At 38.6% G+C, this 22,394-nt stretch overlaps 1 protein-coding gene across 1 annotated transcript in view; it reads left to right on the top strand.

Moving 5' to 3' along the window:
- Positions 1 to 22,394, top strand: part of LOC134528054 (dynein axonemal heavy chain 1-like) — a 257,114-nt gene that overhangs the window by 130,093 nt on the left and 104,627 nt on the right. The window contains exon 11 of the mRNA XM_063361270.1: positions 11,308 to 11,468. Coding sequence (XP_063217340.1) covers positions 11,308 to 11,468 — 161 coding nt within the window. The remainder of the gene's footprint in view (positions 1 to 11,307; positions 11,469 to 22,394) is intronic.

The following is a 22,394-nucleotide window of genomic DNA, read 5'->3' as shown; positions in this document are numbered from 1 at the left end:
GAAGAGTTGGACAGAATAGAAAGACTACTATGCAAGTGGGCGGGAGCTTAGACATTTCTGTCCGCATTAGTTTGGTGACACTGGTTGTTTCAGGAGCGACTTTGTCGTTTCCCACCAGGCTGCCAGCCAGCTAGATAAGTTAAGAAGAGGAAAAATTCGTGTACGCTGTTGAATTTAAGCAAATGTAAAGAAACATTAAGTTAACATAAAAATAAACATTTAAAATATGTTTAGTTTGGTAGCTTTAATTTAATCGTGCTTTTTCACGAGCTGATGCATCGAGTCTACACTCAGGAGTGGACAGAGCCTCAGGTTGACCTAAGTCGGTTAGGAAAATTATCCAGTCCTTCATCGCGTTAAGTCCAACTATGAATATGCTAGTTAAAAAAATTTCAAACAAATCCTGTGCGTGGAATATTGTTTTATTTTCACTTTGAGGCAATATTGTTATAAAAAATAAAGAATTACCTTGAGGTAGGTCCATGCCGTTTAGTTTACGTGTAGCGGAGGGGGCGACGTATTGTCATTGTTCATTGATTCTACGGCAGAACATTATCAATGCCTATGAATGTATTGTAGTATGTCTGTGTGGCTTATTGGCAGAATATGTTAAATTATTACTCAAGGTGATATTTTCAGAACAACTAAATCAGCCTATTAAAATACTCAATTACATCTAACGTATCTATAAAATAAAATTGCAAACAACTTTATTTTATTAAATACTATCTTTGATATATAGGCTAAGTTATAGGTTTTCTCTGTGGTGTGAGTATTTTAACAGTGAGTAATATTTAATGTTAATTAATCATTATTGATTGATCAAATTATTAATAACCCGCCCAGTTATTTTGAAATGAGTAATAATTTTGTTAACTCATGTTTATTTAAAAAAGTTTTCTTTCTGTCTTTCTCTCTTTGCCGTTTAACCACTTACGATATACCTACGAGTCAAAGTTTAAATTCCCAAAGAAGTTATATCACGTATACGCGCGCTCTTTTTAGGCAGATTTCAAATAAATACTACCTACTGTAGCTGTTACCATGGTGCGACCTACGGACAATTTTTATATAATTTTTCGTTTCATGGTCCATAGACCCCTAAACCATAGTAAACTCAAAATTTATTGATATATATATGTGTGTGTGTTTGTGTTTGTGTGTGTGTGTATCACAATTATGTGGACACGATAACTGCCGAAAATTTTCACAAATCTCTTTTCAAACTGATACATAAAATTTAATTGTAGAAAATCTAGTTCAAGTTCGTTAATGGGCAATGTCAGACCAAAGGGGTAGAAATGGAGGTTTTATTGAAAAACAGAAAATTCACTGTAACTCCCATAATATAAAAAATATCACAGACGTTTGATGTATTATAACTCGTAGGAGAAATACCAATAGCTTTTGTCAAAAGACATTGTTGATACGACCTACCATAACTGCAAGGGGCGGAAAAATCAAGGGTTGAGGAAAAAAACGTAACTTTTATCGTAGAACACCATCGAATTCGTTCAAAGTGTTTGTAAATCTTATAATTATTACCTAACCCTTTGTCATAAACATTTTTTTGATAAGACGAGCCATTGGCGCAAGTGATTAAAAACAATGTTTTAAAATAACAAGAAATTAATTAATTCCGTACCTTGTGTACTGTTAAATTCACTGCCTTTATTATAAAACATATAAATAATTTTACAACTTTCTTATATGACCAACAATAACTGCAAGCGGTGGAAAATAATAGGTGTTGAAAGGCCAAAAATTCATAACTCCCTTAATATGCACACTATTAAATCCGTTCGTATAGTTTTTAAAATGTATAAATATTATTTAAAACTTTATTCTGAAATATTTTTCATACAACCAACCATAACTGCAAGGGGTGGAAAAAACAAGGATTGGAAGGTTGGAAGTAAAATAAATTCTATAACTACCTTACTAAGGACATAATTGAAAACGTTCAAATTGTTTGCAAATATTATTATTTTTATCTAAAACTTTTGTCTGTAAATGTTTTGATAAAATAAACCATTATTTCAAGGGGTTGCTAAAACCTGGGTTTAGAATAAGTAAATAAATACAACTTCCCTTCCATGTACACTATCGAATCTATTCTTATTTTTGTTCAAATTTCTAAATATTGAATAAAACTTTTGTTAAAATAAATTTTTATCAAGCGAACCATTACTGCAAAGGGTCGAAATAACATATTTTGAAAGCAAAACATGATCATTAATTTTTTGAAAATAGATTTAATATCAAATGCGTTATAATTTATTGTATGAATCCTAAACATCATCTTAAACTTTGGCTGAAACAATTTCCGATGAAACGAATAATTACCGTGAAAACAGAGTTTGAAATAAAATAAGTTCAAAATTTCTTAGTATCAAATTCATTCGAATTTATTTTAAACCATCTTAATATTATCTTAAAACTTGGCGCAAAGCAAAATGTTCTACGACCACGTGATTGGTGCAAGAGATGAAACATAGTGATTGAATGTTAAAACAATTAAATAATTACCCTATTTGTCATGTAATATGACATTCATTCTAAGTTATTCAATGGTGGATATATTGAGTTAATAATAGTCTTAATATTTTCGCTGCATGAAAAATTAGAAATATTTAATCGATCATTTTGTAATAATGTAGAACATAAATATTTTATGTACATTAAGTTCTTACAATGTTCCAAAAGTTTATAGAAGTTCCCTCTATATTTTCAGAAGAAAAATGTACTTTGAAATATACTTACGCCTGCAGGATATGACAAATGGGATTTTTATAATAACTATAGTGCTGAAACGTTGACTCGTATAGTAATAAGATAAAAACATCGTGAAATGTTAAAATGCCGTTCGGCATTTGTTTCTCGCTCATCCTAATAAAGGTTTATGTTAATTGACGAACCGAAACTTTTTCGTAGTTTAATTGAAACATTGCTAATATTGTTTTAAAGTTTTGCTGTCACGCAATACGTTTTAAAAAGGTTGAGTTGGCAAAATTTTTACAAATTATAATTGTAGCTAGTATTTAAATAATTTACGAAACATGCATAAAAATGTTTAAATTCGTGAATTTTTAAAAACTTTCGTTATGTAACCACCGATGGGAACAGATTTTTTATTTCTCTGCGTCTTTTTTCCTATTATTCTAGGAGGAAAAATTTCCACATACCAGCGTTTTGAAATGTAATTTTTATTTCTATTTTTATACAGTAACTACCATTACTTTGATACAAGCGAGCGTGAGAGTGAAAAGGTCAGAGAGAGACATACAGATATCACTGTCCGCAGTGAAAACAGAGAGAGAGCAAACCTGTGGTTCTCTGCAACTCTGGGAGTTTATGCCACGGCTGACGCTCCAGCAAGTGAATTACGCTTCGATAATCGGATCTGCCACAAAAAAAAAAAAAAAACCGAGCGTAAAACCGAAGGCAAAACTTTCCGGCCGTGGCTGTCGACTAATGATCCCTGATCGCCACGAGAGGCAAGTTTCCGTGTGTCTATACGCTCAAAAAAAATCCCTGGAAACGTTTTCCAGCACGTTAATTGGTACTGCATATTACCTAGCCCGAGTTTAAATACCCGTAAGTAACAGGAGATGCGAGATACATTGCCTTCAGATAATTTGCTTTCTTTGCCGGAAATTCCCGCCAATATAAACAGCGCGTGCGTCAAAATAAAGTAAATTAGTGTGATAAAACTAAAAATAAATAAATAAATAAAGACATTCGTTTATCTCATGCAACCGTATCGGGAAACAATCGCTAATGCATCCCACTCTGCTGTAAATACATCCAATGTCCCGTTTTAGTTGAAAATAATATCCAAAAACTTGAGTTACTATACTATTTTTCTCCCAAACAAACCTGTCCTTTCACCACGGAACGCTTCAAAAATTAGCAATTTTTTCTTTAGCTACATTAATTTTGTGCACAGAGTTTTTACCGATGTGAATAGCAATTCATTGTAACCCACTAAACGCAACAGTCAAAATTAACACTGTATGATTTACAGCAGACTGTCTTTAAGTTACAATATTTTATTATGAAATAGCTTGCATTAGTGAAATTTAATTGATAGTTTTTATTTCCTTTGAAAACGTCACAAAACTAGCAAATTTAAATTTGATTTAAAGCAAAAAAATACCAGGGAAAAAATTCTTACCTAAATTCACGAAAATTAAGTAACTAATTAAATCTACAAGTACAACAGTATTTTACATTAATTTGAAGCAGTGCGGGCACTGCTTAGCATTCCTTCCCCTCCTTTCCTTTCTAGGAGCTAAAATTAACTTATAGTTTATGGTCTCGAAATATCCCGTCATGTGGGTTCTTGTATTCCCACGGAAGTATATTTGTGATGTTAACCCTGCGTATGTTCGCTATTAAATCATTTAATAATGTATTTTGTTAAACATTGTGTTGCCAGTCATGCTACAAGCTCTATTTTGCATGTAAAAGGTTAACTACGTAATAAGGTATTCATACTGGAAACATTCCTAATAAGAAATGGTGCCGTGTTCGCTGATTAAAAGTTTGCTTCGTTTCGTACTGTGCCGGAAATTAGGAATTTCGACACTTTTTTTTCTAATTTTATATAATTTAAATTTAGTTTTGGAAATTTTATTTTTCTTTATGATTTGGTTTCTAAAGGATGATTTACTCTTTGTTAGACTGGTGTACTCCCCTAAGTTAAACTTTGTGCCAGTAATCTGAAGCATCTTTCCCAGAGACCTATAGGATATTTTGCAGATCTAAGACTTAGTTGGCTGCCAGTTTGAAATTTCCCTCGCTTACAGGCACGTCCCAGGCCTGTAACGTTACTTCAATTCATGACTAAAACTGCATACAGCAGCTCTGGACGAGCTGTTACCATTTCTCAGAGGCGAGCTGACCATAGCCATTACCGTCACGAATACGTATTAGGTTCTCTCCTCGAAAAGCACGTCATGGATGCTTGTTCCCAGCGTCGTTGCGTTTTCTGCCCCCCCTTACTCCCCCCCTTCCCCCTCGGTTCTAAGAATTCGCTTAAGACCAATGACCGGTCAGAAACCCCAGCAGACAGCGACCGTCTCCAAGGACGCCTCACATAAAAAATGTGTGTGCCAAGATGGACCACCCCACGACATCTCGCGGCAGAAACAGTAACTTATTATCTTGGCCGCCAGAGTGTAGCACCTGACTGTCCCTTTAACCCTTGGTTTAAGCAGACGCCTTGGGCGAGTCGATTCTTTTATATTTCAGACACCTCTCAACAGGTAGCGCTAAGGTCGGCCAGTGCTACCAACTTCGAGACATCAGTCAGAGTTTTTTTATGATGCCCACTCGGGGAACTTCGGAACCTTTCGGTCCGGACTCCCAGTCCCCCCCACCCCAACTTATGATAGAACAGTTACTTTTAATTACGAGACGCGGTTCTCCGCGGGACACTTCGCGTTGCGACTGCAGACGGACCATTTTGCGATTATCGGCGAGTCGACGAGACACTGCAAGACTTCCATCCGGCCGCAACCGACTATGTAGTCGCCTAAATCAGGGATGCTATCCCTATTATCTTTTTCAAGTAGTTTAGTCCGTCTGTTTAGTACAAGAGTAATAGATATTTTTCTTTTAAATTATTTCTTTTGAAATGAAGAAAACGACCGCGCCCAGCCGCGTATTCGCGGGATCCAGTTCCTGGCTGGCGACGCATCGGTAAATAGAAGCCAACTCCCCTGTCTTGTGAGTGACGATCCGCGACTTTCCTCTACCTCCCCTTAACTTTTCCGGGCATTTTCTGCCCCGTATACTGTCTGTGTTCAAGTTCTGATCAGTTTTGATTCGGACTGTTACAGACAGGGTCCGAGAGCCGGACGCCGAATTGGCATTTTCATCTCCCTTCCACAACAGGACACAAGCGCCCTGGCATCATGTACCCGCGTGAGCTCCGGGAAACGAAGCCCCGACCTCCGGTGCTACTGTATTGTTCAACTTTTTTGAACTTTCTAAAATTACACCGTCAAACAAAGTTAATCATACAAACATAATTTCTGGACTTTAAGTACATACCTATACTGGGATTATTTAAATATATTTGTGTTTTTGTATTGGTTTATGTATTTTTAGTAAATGAAACTTTTGATAATTTCATGTACGGCCGGCCCATAATTTTTTTTCTTTCTGAATATACCTGAGAGCTGTTTAAGAATGTAATTAATATTGTACGTTAATATTCTCTTTTATCTGCTATAAGTTTTCTCAGTATGGAGTAATTATATTTCAGACGGAATCACACCTTGTTTCTGTTCATTACTAATAACATTGTGAAACCTAAAGATCCACCCAGCAAAACAAAAATGGTAATCAGACCGTGGTTTGCTGCTACAGTACACAGAATTTTTTTTGTACTTTTACAAAAGATTCCTTTGAAAACCAGTTACAAATCCATAGTTTGTAATACTACAAGAAACATATTGTTAATTTGTGCAACACATTCATGTGTCATTTTGGATTTAAGGATTACGATTTTGGCAATAATACGCAATTACGAAAATTGGCGCATAATTTCAAATTTTGATTTAAATTTTTAAATCATGGAGAATATAATCAAATATTTAACAGATAGACTTTAATTAGTTTTAGTATGCATATTAATGTGCGCAATAATACTGGAAAGCTATTCAGGGAGTGGTTTGAAAATGACTTTCACTATTGGATGTGCTGGGACAAGAATCAGAACCAAGAATTACATAGAACCTTTTTTGTGGCCATACACTTGCTTTCATGTAAATGTAAAAATGTACAAATATTTGTAACTTAACATATTTTTTATGTGTTATTTAAAAAAATTACAGAAGACCACAGCTGAGATGAGTATGAAATTGACATGTATTCAGCCCTGTTTATTTTTAAAGCACTAGTTCATTATAAGATATGATACGACAAAAGAAATTTCACATTGTGAGACATAGGCTTAAAGCTTCATTCAATGTCACGTTCAAAGATGAAGTGTCCGACAAGAGAACTGTCGCTTCGGATCTGTCACTATTTGAGTATTCGTTTCTGGCAAAGTTGAACAAGCCGTTATTGTGAGGAGCACCATTGCCTCATTTTTCGGGGTCATTCTGGACGCGTTTGTTTCCGCATCGAGTGACTGTGATTCGTGTGGCGACAGTAGGCATGTGCCTTGCGACGCTACAGTGTTTTAACACACAGCTGGTCCTCGAGCTAGGTCCATAATCTATACAGCGTCTCACTCTTAGTTGGCAGTACGGAGTAAATTGCCCGCACTACCGCCAGAGCGATACCACTCGTTGACACGGATTAGTTGCGTTCCGTTGATTAATCATACAGCTAATTTACACTTAACAGTTCATTTTGTACACCATCGTGAATTATACAAAGTTTTTATTTTAGTATATTTTACGACTTTCATAAAACTAATAAAAGTGTAAATTATCAGTATCATTACAGTTGTAGTCAGTCTGAAAACACTATTTAAATAATAAATGCCAATTACTTCACAAGATAAACTATTTGTAGCAGCCATCGCTCTAAATACCTATCATACATTCCATTAAATCATGCAACTATGCTGGAACAGAGCCAAAGTCTTAATACGAGCCTAAATTGCAAAACATGTTCAAAAAAACGCATTTGAAATCAAGACGGTAACTTTTGGTTCTGTCTTCTTAGAAATAAAAATTATATACACTCTAAGTTTTGGTAATTTTACAAGGATAGTCTTGGAAAATCCTGTTGCCAACGATATCACTTGTAAAATTGCAAGGCAAGGCTTTTTACTGCATGCAATTTTACAAAACTCTGCCTTGTAGTTTTACAAGTGATATCGTTGGCAACAGGGTTTACAAGGATTTTCTTGTAAAAAGTATAAACCATTTTTACGGTATAAAGTATTTAATGAAATGCAACTAAACTATGCATTATTTCCCTAATTATCAATTAAATTTTAATTATTTTTCAATTATATTTCAAGAAATTTCATAAACATTATTTTACTGAGCAATCTCAAAGTTGGGTCTAAAATCTTTGCTCTGTGGCATATATCTAGCAACAGGTACACCGGGGTATTGTGTATTGGAAATAGAGACAGAGAATTTCCATTCGATCGGACACTATTAGCAATTAGATTTTCTTCGATCCACAAATCGTAGGCTGCGTATTGTGCTCAAATTTATTACCGGTTCGCATTCATGTTTCTTCCGGTGAATGCCGTATCTCTGGGCGTCTTATGCTTCAGGAAACAGAGTTGTTAATGAGAATTTGACGTCGTTGTCTTCGTGTGCTATACTACCATCTGCGCGATTATAGTATACGTCATCGGTACATTGGGACAAATACATTCCTCGCGTTTCGAACAATAAAGCGTTAATTGAAAAAAAAGTGTCTCGTGGAATTTATATGAACAATATAATTATTTTTACAACAATAGGAGATGATATTTATGTTTATTTAGAAATGATTTATTATTTCCTGAACCCTTTGTCATGCAATTTTTTTGTGTATTTAGTTCTGGAAGTAGGTTATCAAAACGTGCCAGCAATGTGTTTTCTTCTAACTAACGCTGAAGACAATAAGATAGTGGCTGTTATTCACAATGTTTGCTTCACGGAAGTGTTATATAGGCAAACACAGAACCTCATTTCCGGCGGAATTGTCTCGGGGTAATAAGTCCACGCGTTATGCTAGTAACAAAGCATTTGCGCAGTCCACAGCAGTAGATGTGACTCGAGATTCAGCGTCGCTGTACAAATTTAAATGATTCGAAAATAATTTTTCATTTTATGGTATAGTGTTCGAGAATGCTTCCTGTATTTGTTTTCTAAGAAACCACGTGGTTTAAAATGCTTTATAGTCGATGTAAAACCTACTTTACAGGTAGTCAACTTTACCGTCAGAAGCAGTAAGACAAAACGAATTTAAAAACGAATGACTTTGGGTCCAAACAATTATAAAATCGAGCCACTGTACAGCCATTTAGTATTAAACTTCACGTCCGCCATCTTGGATAATTTTAACATTGACCTTTAACTTCCAAATTTTCCAAAATTCGCCCAAATTGACACAAAATGACTCAAAATTTCTCATTTTTAGGCCTACCAAGAGATCTCCAAATTCAAAATTTCAACATTGAAGGGAAAATTTCTCATTAAAAATTCAAAAATTATCAATTATAAATTTCTAAAATGTTTTTGCCTTTAAAATAACATAATGTCTCCATAATGGCTTAAATTCTCTATCTAACAGCCGCCAGTAAGCCGCTGGGAACATTTGACCCCGGCTGTCATCTTGAATTCCTCCATTTGTTGTCTATAACTATCCACCATTATGTTGTCTCGTATGCCGTATTGAAAAAACTTAATTATAATATAGAAAAAAAAATTAAAAATTAAGAAAAAATTAATTTTAAATAAAATACAATTATAATTAAAAATACATTCAAGGTTATGGACCTTAGATACTTCGGTTATATTTCCGTTGTGATGATTCGATTAAAAATTACAAGTCCTTCCCATATGGTGGCTACTGGCAGACTGACCCCCTCTCCTCAAATTCCAAGGAATTTATATTACACCAACCATTATATTATTTCGGCCAACGTGGATCCGAAATCTTGTTTTCATATGCTAGAGTGTGCAACTGGCATCTTGATTATTTTTTTTACCAGCTAAAGTGCAGTAGTGTCAATCACCAGATCATACCATCCGCCATCTTTATGGGCGTCTTAAATGTCATGTTTGAAAATCTGTAATTATTAACATAACAATTCGAAAATATCCAAAAAATAATTTTAAAAAAACCTATTAATAATTTAAGTAATTCGATCGATTTCCGGACTTGGTTTGAATCAATGCAAAAAATGTAATTTAAGCTTAAGAATATATATTATTTTTTTCCATTTCCTTTCGACGAATTAATTAATATTCGTCACTTCAGTTGTCTATACAAGACAATTGGCTGGCTGGCTGGCTGAGTATATATGTTACTCAATATCATTTCGCCTACTATAGAGGCCGTATTAGCTGCACCTCATGACGCAGATATCCAAATATATGCATATAGGTCAAGCATCTCCAGATAATAAGGACTTATTTTTTTATTAGGTGACGTACCGTTATATAATGGCATGTACCATTTCAGTCGTATAGACCAAGTATATCCGAACCACAAAGTCTTTTTTTTCGTTTGGTTTCTTCTCATACATTTCAAACAAACGCTGGACTATTTCAAGCAGGCAAGACAAGAATTTCCGAACTGCCAGAACTACAGTATGGATATAATCTATTACAAGCAAATATACCAACTAAATAAGCATGTTTCACGCTTACTGCAAAAGCAGGAGGTTCGTAACTATTGACTCTTCAGTCCTGACTACAGACTTGACCACGCACATTCATCTAGGACTCACAATTGGACTAGCGGTGATGTCCTGTCAGTGTGCCCGGTTGGTCGTCAGACCCGGGACTCGAACCCACGTTCTAACAGCGTCATGTACTGAGCTTCCTTTTCACACTTTTGTGTTTATGCATTGCTACACATATTTCGATTTCACGTTCTACTACATACATAATTATTATCTTTGCGTTAGACAACCGAAATGATTATTAACAAACCAAATTTAACAACCGTGATATAATATCACTCACAAGAGAATGTATACAACACCTAATTAATTCTATGAGATTTCATCTCAGTTACTAAATTTAATCTAAGATTATAAAAATCTAAAAACATTCATGCAACCATTTTCCCAGTTATAACTTTAACTGTGTTTCATTTTGTTGTTTATTATTTTTGTTAGATAGTTTCGTTGAAGCGATCAAGGCTTTGAGATACTGAGATTAGTTAACTTCATTGCCATTAAACCAAATTAGATTTTTTAAAAACGGTACTTTGCTGGCAAGTGGATTGAAAGTAATTAAGAGTAATACTACTCAGTTGGGCGTAAGAAAGCACGGGCGTAGACCCCGCGGTTGGCCTGGAATTAACAAGGCTAGCGCACCCCCCCTCCCTCTTTCCTCAATGAGAGACACACGCTTGCGCTTGCAATATCGCAACTGCGAAACGGGATGAACGAACGTCAAAATAACGTTTCGCGGAAAACTTTCTCTGTTCATCACGGAGGTTTCTGCTCATCGCGTGCGTTGAGACCGAACACACGGGCGCTGTAATGCAGACACAACACGAGCGCACCGTCCAGAGACGACGCAAGTGCGCAGTGCTGCGTCCTCCCCCGGCCGTGGCGAAGTGCTGCGTGGCGAGGGGCGCGATGGAAGGGGGTGGTGGTTGTCGCAGGCTGGTACGACCGCAAGGCCGTGGGCGAGTTCACGACGCTGCTGGACGTGGAGCTGGTGGCGGCCATGGGACCTCCAGGCGGAGGGCGCAACCCCGTCACTCCGCGCCTGCTGCGCCACTTCCACCACCTGGCCTTCACGGAGCTGGAGCCCGCCAGCCAGGTGCGCCCCCCCCCCCCCCTTCCAGAGTCCTCCCCGAGTCGCCAGAGGCCAAGGACGTGCCGCGCGCAGCGTTCTGCGGTCGCTCGGACATCAAAACACAGGCTGTCCATAAAATAATGTACCACTTTCAATGGCATATCTAAACATTTTAATTTCGACTATTTACAAAAAAAACATTAAAAGTAAAATAATTTGGACTAGCTGCCCGACCCGGCTTCGCACGGTTGTATTAATGGGGGAAAAAAATGAGACCAAATCTCTTATTTACAGTTATAGTAAATGAACTAAAATGAAAATTTAATTAATTTTGACAAAAACTTAATAAAATGTTTTGTAATGTACCAGAGAAAAAAAAAAACGAATAGCACCGATGGTTTCCCGACTCTCGAGCACGCAACGTTGTCATGGAGACGAAGTAAGTACCCGCTGTTTCCCGGGCTTAAACACCAATCAACATTGATAATCAGTTTATTATTAATTATAAATTATTAAGACCATTAATTGAAATAATAACTATCATATCTCTCAAGTTGGAAAAAATTACACATAAATGCCAATTTTCATAGAAATCGGTTGACTTGGTGAAGAGTTCACTGGAAACAAACATCAGGACACTGGATTTATATATATATATATATATATATATATATATATATATATATAAAGATTTACGTTCAAATGTTCAATATATCCACCTTTAGTTATAAGACACACATCAAACCTGAAGTCCAGTTCTTCCCAAACTTTGGTTAACACGTCCGGAGTAATGGAAGCAATTGCTTCTTCACTTCTGTGCCTCAATTCTGGCAAATCGTAGACACGATCTTTCATAAAGCCGCGAAGTAAAACAAATCGCGTGGCGTTATGTCGGTGTACGCGGAAGCCTAGCGACGGTTACGACCAATCCAACGGTCAGGGACTTGGACGTTCAACCACTCTCGGACAAAGAGATTCCAAATGGGGAGGGTATCCTCCATGTTGCCAAATAAAGTTAACAGATTCACATTCTACTAATTGGGGAAAGAGCCATTCTTTCACGCTGCAAGCGAGAAAACACCAAAGCAGTACTTGCGCATGCGCTTATCTATAACTGTTTGAGTTACTCTTCAATTGTGACCTCCAACCAACATTATACAACGCTTACTGTTGAAACTATAAAATGTTTCAACTGGGACATTCTTTTGTGGACATACTGTATTAGTTGACTAGCTGTGTGCCTGATAATAAAGTGTCTTTGTTCTTATTTTTGATGAATCACGAAAAATGCTGATACAATTGATTTTTATTTATAAACAGAAGCCTAAACATAAATTCCCATATTTCTAACTTCAAAAATGACAAATTATCATCCTCTATACCCCCTTAGGGGATGAATTTACAAAAACATTTATTTAGGGCTCATCTACGTTATGCAAGGAATTCATATGCAAAATTTAATGTTTATAGACCCGCCGTCTTAATCTGTACGTTGTCTGACAGCCAGTCAGTGTTAGAGTTTTATTAAGTAGATATTTTATGGTTTATTTTTTCTACTCGTCTTTTATTTCTCACTTTCTGTCGGCTTCAAAAGAATATATCGGTACCCCCTATGCCATCTCTAACATCCTCCCCCCCCCCCCTTCCCCTAAATCAAGAATCCGGCTATCTGACGTTTCGCCAGCACAGTTGGTTCAAACGCCAAATGGTTTACGAGCGGTTGTCGGTTCGATTCCGGGCAAGGCAAGTAAGTTTTCAGCTGTCTAGCTATTACATTGGCCTTCATATATGTGATTAAACAAATATACAGTATCTTTCATAAACTTAACGGCAAGCCGAGAACAGTTTATGGGACAGTAAATTACGGGCTTGAATATTAAAAAAACCAGACATTTTCAAAAAATAGGCATTTTTTCAAATGTTTTTAAATTCCCATCCTGCAACAAATTATTGGTTACTGCGAATAAAACTTTTTACCACGCAATAATGTATAACTCTACTATTGATAACAATTCAAGATGAAATCAAACACGCTACACTTTTAGGGAAAAACATAAAACTTTTTAATCGGGTAAATTTGTCTAGTCATACTATAAAATAAATTAACTTCGCTAACATAACAAGTTATTTGTTTTACATAACCATAGTTTCAAATAAGTTGCTAAGATAGCAACAAACAATATTTTTAAGTGTGAATATTCAAATTTACTCGATTAAAAATTCTTACCGCAAAGGTTTTTTCCCCAAAGTTAGTGCGTGTTTGTTATTAATAAGACTTTTTTTTATGATTGTGCAGAAAAACTTCTTATTGGCAGTATCTAATTATTTTGAGCAGGTTTAGGATAAAAACATCTTAAAAAAACTTTAACTCTAAAACTATGACGCTATTTTATTTTGATTATTTGATTCAGAACCGTGATTAATTGGCCTATTCTCGCTTGAAGCTGAGTTATGAGACACCCTCCATAGTTAAAATCAATAGTCTTTAGAAAATTTAAATAAATACTCGCCTGTGTCATTGCATAACTGACTGTGTCATTTTAAAAAATGACCAATTAGACGGATGTGAGGAGGCACAGGTTCGGCAAAAATAGAACGAAGTAGGAAAGTGAACAAGTTAGGACATGCCGTACAGTCTCGTGCTATAGTCACAGTAGCAGCGACCGCCTTCATTTTTATACACCTCTCGCTTGAAAGAAGAAAGAAGAGAAAGTCACCTCGTTAGTGGATGTCAGGGAACTGTACGAAGGTTCGAGTTTATTGGCTGATTTTAAGTTACAGGCAGTGAGTGGACTGAACAAGAACTTTACGAGACTTTATCCGACGGAATTCGAATTTTTACTGTGTTCTGTTGGGAAGAAAATCGAAGAAGAATGACACGCCACCTGTCCACACTTGTTCTTTTGTCGAGCCGTTATTTTCTTTGATGTGACGGTGAGAGACCGACAGATAAAATATCTGCCCGTTGATATCTTCGTTGCAGATTTTTTACGTAAAGCTGCAGTGAGTCCCGTTTTTTTGGTTACGCAACGGGGCTACATTGCGTTCGTTTGCAACATATGAATACCCACCTTTACTGGATTCCTGCGTATTTTATTCCAGAGTGACACAAATCACAAACCATAACTAAGATGTACTTGGTTTCATCGGAGAGCTCAAACAGCTAAATTCAGGTTCCAAATGAGACGTCTATAAGCTCAAAATTATTAATTTCATACTTATCTTTTAGGAATGGCACCCTTTAAATTTGTCGTGAATGGATACATAAAAGCAACACAGCTAGCCGCAATACCAAGAACAAAAATAAAAACATAAAGCTGCATCATTTGATTTTTACCACCCTCTTACTTTTCTTTATTCCCCCCCCCCCCCTTGGTTATGCACTCAAACAGCTCTCTCTCTCTCTATCTCTCTACTCATCTCTTTTCCTTTCCCTCGTTATCTTTTCCTCTTTCTTTCTCCCTCTTTACATCTCTCCTTTTAACTGTCAATTTTCTCGGATTCGGGCCAGCAACGTCTGGCAACGAAGTTGCCTCGCTATAGCCTCGCCATTACGTCACCCGGGGGCATGATGTCATCGGAAGGAAACCCCAGTCATCCCTCCAGCTGTAGGTGAGCATGGGTTGGTCTTCCTTAAGGCCCTGAAATCACGCCCCAACACGACCGACTACACTGATCCCTTTTAAGCGCCTTGTTTGCACATGCTCCGACTAAACCAGGAGACACGACCACCAGACGAGAGTAGAAGTGCTTATGGTGCGTAGTCTCTATGTGCATTGATATTAACAATTGAAACACGTACAGAAAGGGCGTGTTCTAAGACGTGCTTGCATAAGAGGAAATGTTTCACCCACAAGAAAAATTTCAAACGAATTGGAATGCAATTTTATCAAAAGGGATGGTTTTATGGAAGAATGCAACAGCGCGCAAATGACAAACGACAGCAGACTTGTAATATTCGTAAATTTCCGGGTACTGAATGAACTTTGTGAACAACAAATAATTAAAAAAAAAAACTAGTTAAGGCTACAGGAAAAAATACTTACTCCTCTTTCTTCTACGTGTGTGTTGATTTTTTTTACAACGAAACAAAATACTCGAAATTTGTAATCTGCCGTAGTCCCTTCGAAGATTCTCCTACCTGAAATTACGAAGAACTCTTAGTTTATTTTAGGAGAACCATTCTTCGAAAAGCCGATGAATCTACTGTGATTATTAACCGAGTGCACGCGCTACGACCGGACAGAAGTGGAGGGGGAGCAGTGGCGTCTCGTCAGGGCAAGCAAGGCAAGCAGTGCTTGCCCAGGCAGTTTCCAGACATAGTATTTTTTAAATAAATATTTTATTCAGAATAGTATTTTACTTTGGCTCGTGCCGTTAGGTGTATGTATTTTTTACACTATCTTCTTGGGACCCAGTACTGTGCGCTGTGCGCTATAAGAAAATAACTCGTTGACACACAAAACATGCTGTTTTAGAATCGTTGCTAGGTTTAGAAGCGCTGGTAGGACCGCTTTCAGCAGGAAGGCTGCCGCAGTAGTTTCCTTTCGAGAGGGGGGGTGGAATGGTACAAATATTCAGGGAGGGGATTGGCTGTAAAAACACGTGGTAGAAGCTACGAAAGTAGCGCTTTCTTGCCGAATTGAAGCGAACATGGCCGAAGCAGACGGTGAAATTCTTCCGCCGACTTCTTCGGCTATGTCCGCCACAGTTCGGCAAGGCAGGTGGTGAGGTCGCGTTTCAGTCGGCGATCGTCTCTCGGGGCGCGCGCATCTCTCCCGCGGGCTGTTGGCTGGCAGTGCGTGGGGGATTTGTGGGCGTACGCGTTCCGCGGGTGGCGGATACGGGATCCCAGCTCGAGAGTTGCAATCTCGCTGGGCTGACTGTGAATAACCAATAGCAGTCCGCGGACCAATGGTTGGCCTGTGGAGTCGTTATTACGGCTATCGGGGTGAACGGTAGCCTGAATGTAGCTCGGCGCGTGGCAGGAAGCAGCTTCGTCGGCGAGGCACCGCAGGGGAGCTCGATGTGCCCTGGATGCGAAGTGTAGACGAACTGTGGGCTGAAAATTGCGGAGCTGTGAACTGCCGCGCGCGCGACGGAACTGAACAGCATCGTAACTCTGAAGGAAGAGGCGCCTTTAAGTTGGGGCCCTGTTGGAGCCAGTGGTAGCCTGGGCGGCGCGACCTTCAACCGTCCCGGGATTTTGGAGGACAAGAGGGTCCGACTCGCAAGATACTTAATTCGCCTGAACGACTTACCCCCACCCTAGCTTGAAAGGTTGTTGGCTGTTGACTGGAAGAAGGAAGATGAAGATGGCGCAATGTCAGGCTGCCATTCGCCCCGTACGCCCGCAGTTCGAGCCGGTTTACTGGCTCGTCTGCCCACTTCTGTTTTAACTGTGGCTGCCTGGGCAGCTGTGGCTGGGCTGACGCGTGAAGTCGCCCGCCCCTGGGGGCGCATGCGCCCCTGGTTACTAATAACCCAGGAGTTCCCAACATTTAAATGCGGGCCGCAAGGCCCAAGCACCCAACTCCAGCATGGTTTATTTTTTAGCCCCTCCAACTCTTCTTACTTGGACCCTTCTTCCCTCTTGTCCAGTAGTTACCTGCTTGCTTAATGCATGTTAATTGTTCCCCGCATGACCCGGCCCAGGGTTTTCCCTGTGTCTATGCAGGTTTTACATGGGTCACATTAGCTAGCTTTTAAGCTAGACGACCAATGGGGCGTCAGTCATGGCGCCAATCGCAGCCATGGCTGGCCAGTAAACCCCAATAAGCACACGATGCACGCGCCCTTGTCCTGCATTGTTAAAAACCCGCATGGTAGAGTGTATAGGCTTCGGCCTGAGACACACTTAGGTCCTCCCCTAACCTGGACCCTCCCGTTACACACTTAGAATAATTTAGGCTAGGAAAAAAAATCGTGGCGTTTCAGGAATGAGTGACGTGCCAGTTTCTTGGTACACGTACCAATTAACAGAGTTTCTGAACATTATGAAGATAATTTCTTTTATGTTGGTACGAAAAATACCAAGATTTTGTTTTACTATTCTAGTACATTTTTATGAGGTTCTTCTCTTTATTTTAAGTACTTACTTTGCCATGTGTTGTCTGTTTATATATTTTGTACCAGATATCGATGATACTACACTCCCACTTAGTATATAAGTAATGTAGAGTAGGTATTTTACTATCAGAATAATGTAAGTCAAACATTATTTTTTAAAAATAATTTATTTAAAAAAAATGTCAATTTTTCTACCTGTGGAATAGTCAGTGTTCAGTTAAGAAAACTACTTAAATAGCACCATTTTGTACCTTGAAATCCATATTTTCCTGGGGGAGGGCCCCCGGACCACCCCCCCCCCCCCCCCCCCCCCCAATCATGTTTTGATATGAACGGAGTTGTTGCTTCCCCTCATGTAAACCTCACGCCTCGCCACTGAGGGGGAGCTGGGGACAACCGTCCGACCGTAGGGCACGCGGTGGTAGTCTTGGCTGGACTGTCTGGTCGGCCTGCCCTCGGCAAGGCGCGGCGAGATCTCCGCTGCCCGCAACACTCAGCCGTGCGGCGGAAAGCCTACCTTCTTCTCCGCAGGCGCGGCGCCGCAGCGTGCTACGAGAAGCCTCAGTTTCTACAACACTGTGAAATATCTTACGTTCTTTAAATGATTCATGCAATGCGGAATTATGATTTAATACAATTCTTGGGACATACGCCATTGCAGTTATGCACGGTTTGTTATGAAAAAAAATACAAATGCAAATGAAGAAATAGGCCGGATGACGGGAACAATTCCGGTTTTCCGAAACGTCGCCACTGTTGTCATAGCAAACCTATTGTGTTTGTTGGTGTTGTCATTCTGTTCGTATATTTTCTGCGTTTTCTAGGTTTTTTTGTTGTCTTTGCATATACTGTTATTGTTGAATCTGCCTCGTCGTTGCGTTGTTAGCCCACTGAGTTAGTTTGCGCTGTTATAATTTTTTTCATGACTAAATTCCTTCCACGAAATTCTTGTGCTGTCTGATGTTAAGTTTGAATGTGTCAGTCTGTGATGTCGTCGTTGTGTTTCCAGAATAAATTTTTAGGTTCATCGTTGGGTTTACCTGTTTGACACCAGCTGATTTAGACTTGTTTTCTGTGGGTTTATGTTTTCTTTGTAATTTTTATTTTTTTATTTTTTTTCCATGACAAACAGTGCAAAACTTCAATTCCGTTTGTCCAAGATGTTGTATTAAATCACTGTGAAATATTAAGTTTATCATGAAAAGTTATCAGTAAGAGACCGCTATCCTTAATTGTCAGTCGAAACGGCGGTGAATCCTTTGCTTTGGAATCCACAAGCGGTTGGAATCCACAAGCCGAAAACTTTAATTTTTATAATTTTTACGAATGAGTATTGTAATGACTCCGAGACAAACGCGTTCTAAACGCAGTAGGTATACCAGTTCATCTTAAGGAAGGTACCAGGCCTGCTGGGGATGACATGGAAGCACCAACCCACTCCGTAGGTGGACCACCTTGGAAATAGCATTACACGAAATACGTCGCGACAGAGAAGAGTCAGATTTTCCTATTTCCTCTCATCCATATCTGGAATTCAAACCACAAAGGGCACCTCGAATATACTCCTTAAATCTGAATCTAAGACTCAAGGATCAGAAAAAAATGCACAAAAAAATAAAATTATCAACAATGGTGAAGAAGAATTCAACCATTTGAAAGTTTTTTACATGAACAATTTTCTCAAATTACATTAAATTTTAAAACAATTATTTCTTGAGGAACCATATAAGGAAAAGAGTGAAGTAAACACTAGTAGACCTAATAAAGTTCAGAGTCGTCATTGTTTCGTTTTTAAATTCACTCCATTTCTTCCATTATTTTTGTAAGAATGATCATTCATCGAATCTCAATTCTTTCAAATGCTAGGATTCAAAGGTATTACTAAAAAAAAAAAAAAAAGTGAGTGACTATTTCAGTACTGGCCAGAGATGTATAACATCTAACATCGGGAACGAGAAAATTCATTTGTTCTCATGCTGCAAATACACGTATAATAAAAAATTCAGACACGAAATTTAACGTAGAATTCTTCAAAATAAAATATTAATATAAATAATTTTAAAATATATATTATAACAATAAGTATATTTTTGTATATTTTCTTTTTTTTTCAAATAATGATATCAGTCTGTAAATGCTTTTTTGCAAACATTTAATTTATTTAGCTGATTAAATATTTAAGATTTAACAATAAATTTTTTTTTACTAAATTCTTTTATTTTTCATACCGTCGAATATAGTATGTAGACTAACAATTTCTGTTATTTTTTTAATTTTTTTTTTTAAATAAACGCTGCTCCATCTGTACATTTCAATGTTAACCAAGGATTGCCAAAATAGTAATGCGTCCGTTTTAAGATTTCATAAATTGTTTTAGGACTATAAATTATAACAGAAAGGAATGAATGACAGTTGTACTCTATAAAGTTAAAAATTTTAATACCTATGCTTGGTCCAAATTCTGCGATGTTCACGAAAGCAATAGGCCTATATAGGCCTATTGATGAACCACGCGGGCCCGTCATCTTTTCGACTCTTCAGGGACTTCTGCAGATGACAGCACAGTGTTTACATATTCCCGTTCCATTCGTGAAACCACTCCTGCCAAATGCCGTGTACCGATAGCTGCTGCATTGTAACATCTGACGTCACACATCAAACACGTGGGATTGTCCGTGAAGGCGAAAGTGACAAAAGCAGCCCACAACACGTCATGATCGCCGAGGACATGTCGCCAGGGTGCGTGGTTTCCCCGCCGTGCAGGCGCCGAGGCCTGGAGGCACTCTCCACCGAGATCGCGCCGAGATCGCGGGGTCACGGGGGAAAGGGAGGAAGTTCCACGGAAGGCGAAATTGCCCTTTTGTGCGTCGCGAAGCCTTTCGTCGCCTGTGCTGAGCTGCGCCGTCGCCGCGGAAGCGTTGCTCCGCCGCGCCGGTCGAAGTGGTTGCCGCGGACGGTTTCACAGACGCTCGGATGCGCCGTCGCGATTCTCGTGCAAACTTTGAAAACCAAATATATATATAATTTTTTTTCTTGAATTTAAATATACAAATTTGATAAAGAAAAAAAAAATGTGAGCGAATCTTTCAGTGTTCGTTAGAGATGTGTAACATCTAGCCTTTGGTGAGGAACATTTTGCAAATACAATGAAAATACGAAACTCCGATACAAAATTAATTGCAGAATTTCTTAAAATAATGCCGAGCATGATACATATATGATAATTGTGTTTTAACTACATTTCTGGACGCGAATCACACGTAGTTTCCACACTCGCCGCTAGAATTCACTGCCGGAGCAGCTACGTCAACTATTGAATCATTTTATTAGCAGACCGAAATGTGAAATACACAATGAAACGGCTCCGAAATAAAGCGAAAAAGACTTTTAAACAATACTAAACCCCAGCTTTAGACCTTATTTTCGACAAGGAATGTTATAACAAATACTGTTCATCTGTCAATAAACATTTAATAAAATACAATTAATTTTTATGAACTTTGCTTCGCGCGATCCTCCACAGATGACAGCACCGTGGTTACACATTTCCGTTCCATTTGACTTCCGTTCCATATACGAAATTACTCCTACCAAATGCCGTATTCCTAGAGCTAAGATGCTACACAACAAACATTACAAAACTACATCCATTAAAAATAATTAAAAATTATATACTAAAATTTATAAAAATAATAAATACGTAGTCCTGTCTCTCGCCTAGCACCGAGTTTGTCCTGGCTCGATGCCCGGCGTGGCCATGGCCGTGTTTTAACGAGTGTGATCCGCGGCGGACGTTGGTTTCATCAGGGTGGGCTGGGCCGCGGGAGCTCGAGGCAGGTCTTCACGAGGCCAGTCCCCCGCGCGACGGGACAACAGAGGGCGTGGTGACCCGACCTCGTTGTTTGTGCTGGCGGGGACGGCGTCGTAAAGTCCCCCGGTGTCCCTGGTCGGCCATTGCCGCCGCCGGCCGGTGTTTGGTCTGGCCCTGACCACCCTTGGCCCCTCTCGCCCTCTGGAGGCCGGCGCCGGCCAAATTACCTCAAGGGAAAAGTACCAGGGACATTCCCATCACAGTTCTTTTTTCTTCACATATCTCGGTTATAAGAATACAGTCCTGCTCATTTTTGGAGACATTTGATTTTTCTCGAACGCGATCTGTGGAGTTATTATATGAATGGAACTACAGAAAGTCACCGTTAGAAGTGCTGTATCTAGTATTTTATAACCAAAACCACTGCAGGGGTTGACAATGCACCTATCGTCGTACTCTGAGAGGGAAGCCGTTGTACTCATTCCATGGAATGTATAAGAAATTATAGCAGAATTCCTCCTCGTCCTTTTAACTTGTAGAAGATTTCCAGTGTGGTACTTTCCCGCGCACCCTTATGCCTCGCCACAATCCGGAAATAGGAGGGAGATGTAGATGTGCGACTCTTACAGTGGAAAATGAAACCATGTTTTGCGCGAAATGTGACGCTATCTGTTAGGTGGGCTCACAACTACTAGCTTTATAATATTAATTTAACTTCTTGACGACTTACTGCTTCGTAGAAGACAATTAATTTGCAAAAAAAAAAGTTTCTTATAAATGAGTATAATAAGCAGTATTTCTGATATGCCAAACCAAAAAAAGTGTGTATACCAAAATAAAGTGAGTTAATATTCATTATTTTGATTGTCTGATAACAGCTGATCCATTACTTCTCACCATAAATGTAGCTGTTAGTTCTATATTATGAAAGCTGGTATCTAGCGGGTGGGTGCAAAACCACTTCAAAAACATAGTCCCAGTCTCGGTAATTAGAGTTTCTCCCCCATGGCCAGGAGTAATTCATACACAAAAAAATTGGTTGTAGGTAAAGTCGGTTTACGGACGATAGT

The sequence above is a fragment of the Bacillus rossius genome, chromosome 1 (assembly GCF_032445375.1).
Source record: "Bacillus rossius redtenbacheri isolate Brsri chromosome 1, Brsri_v3, whole genome shotgun sequence".
Classification (NCBI taxonomy): Eukaryota; Metazoa; Arthropoda; class Insecta; order Phasmatodea; family Bacillidae; genus Bacillus; species Bacillus rossius.
The sequence above is the reverse complement of the archived record's forward strand: the minus strand, read 5'-3'. Positions and strand labels throughout refer to the sequence as shown.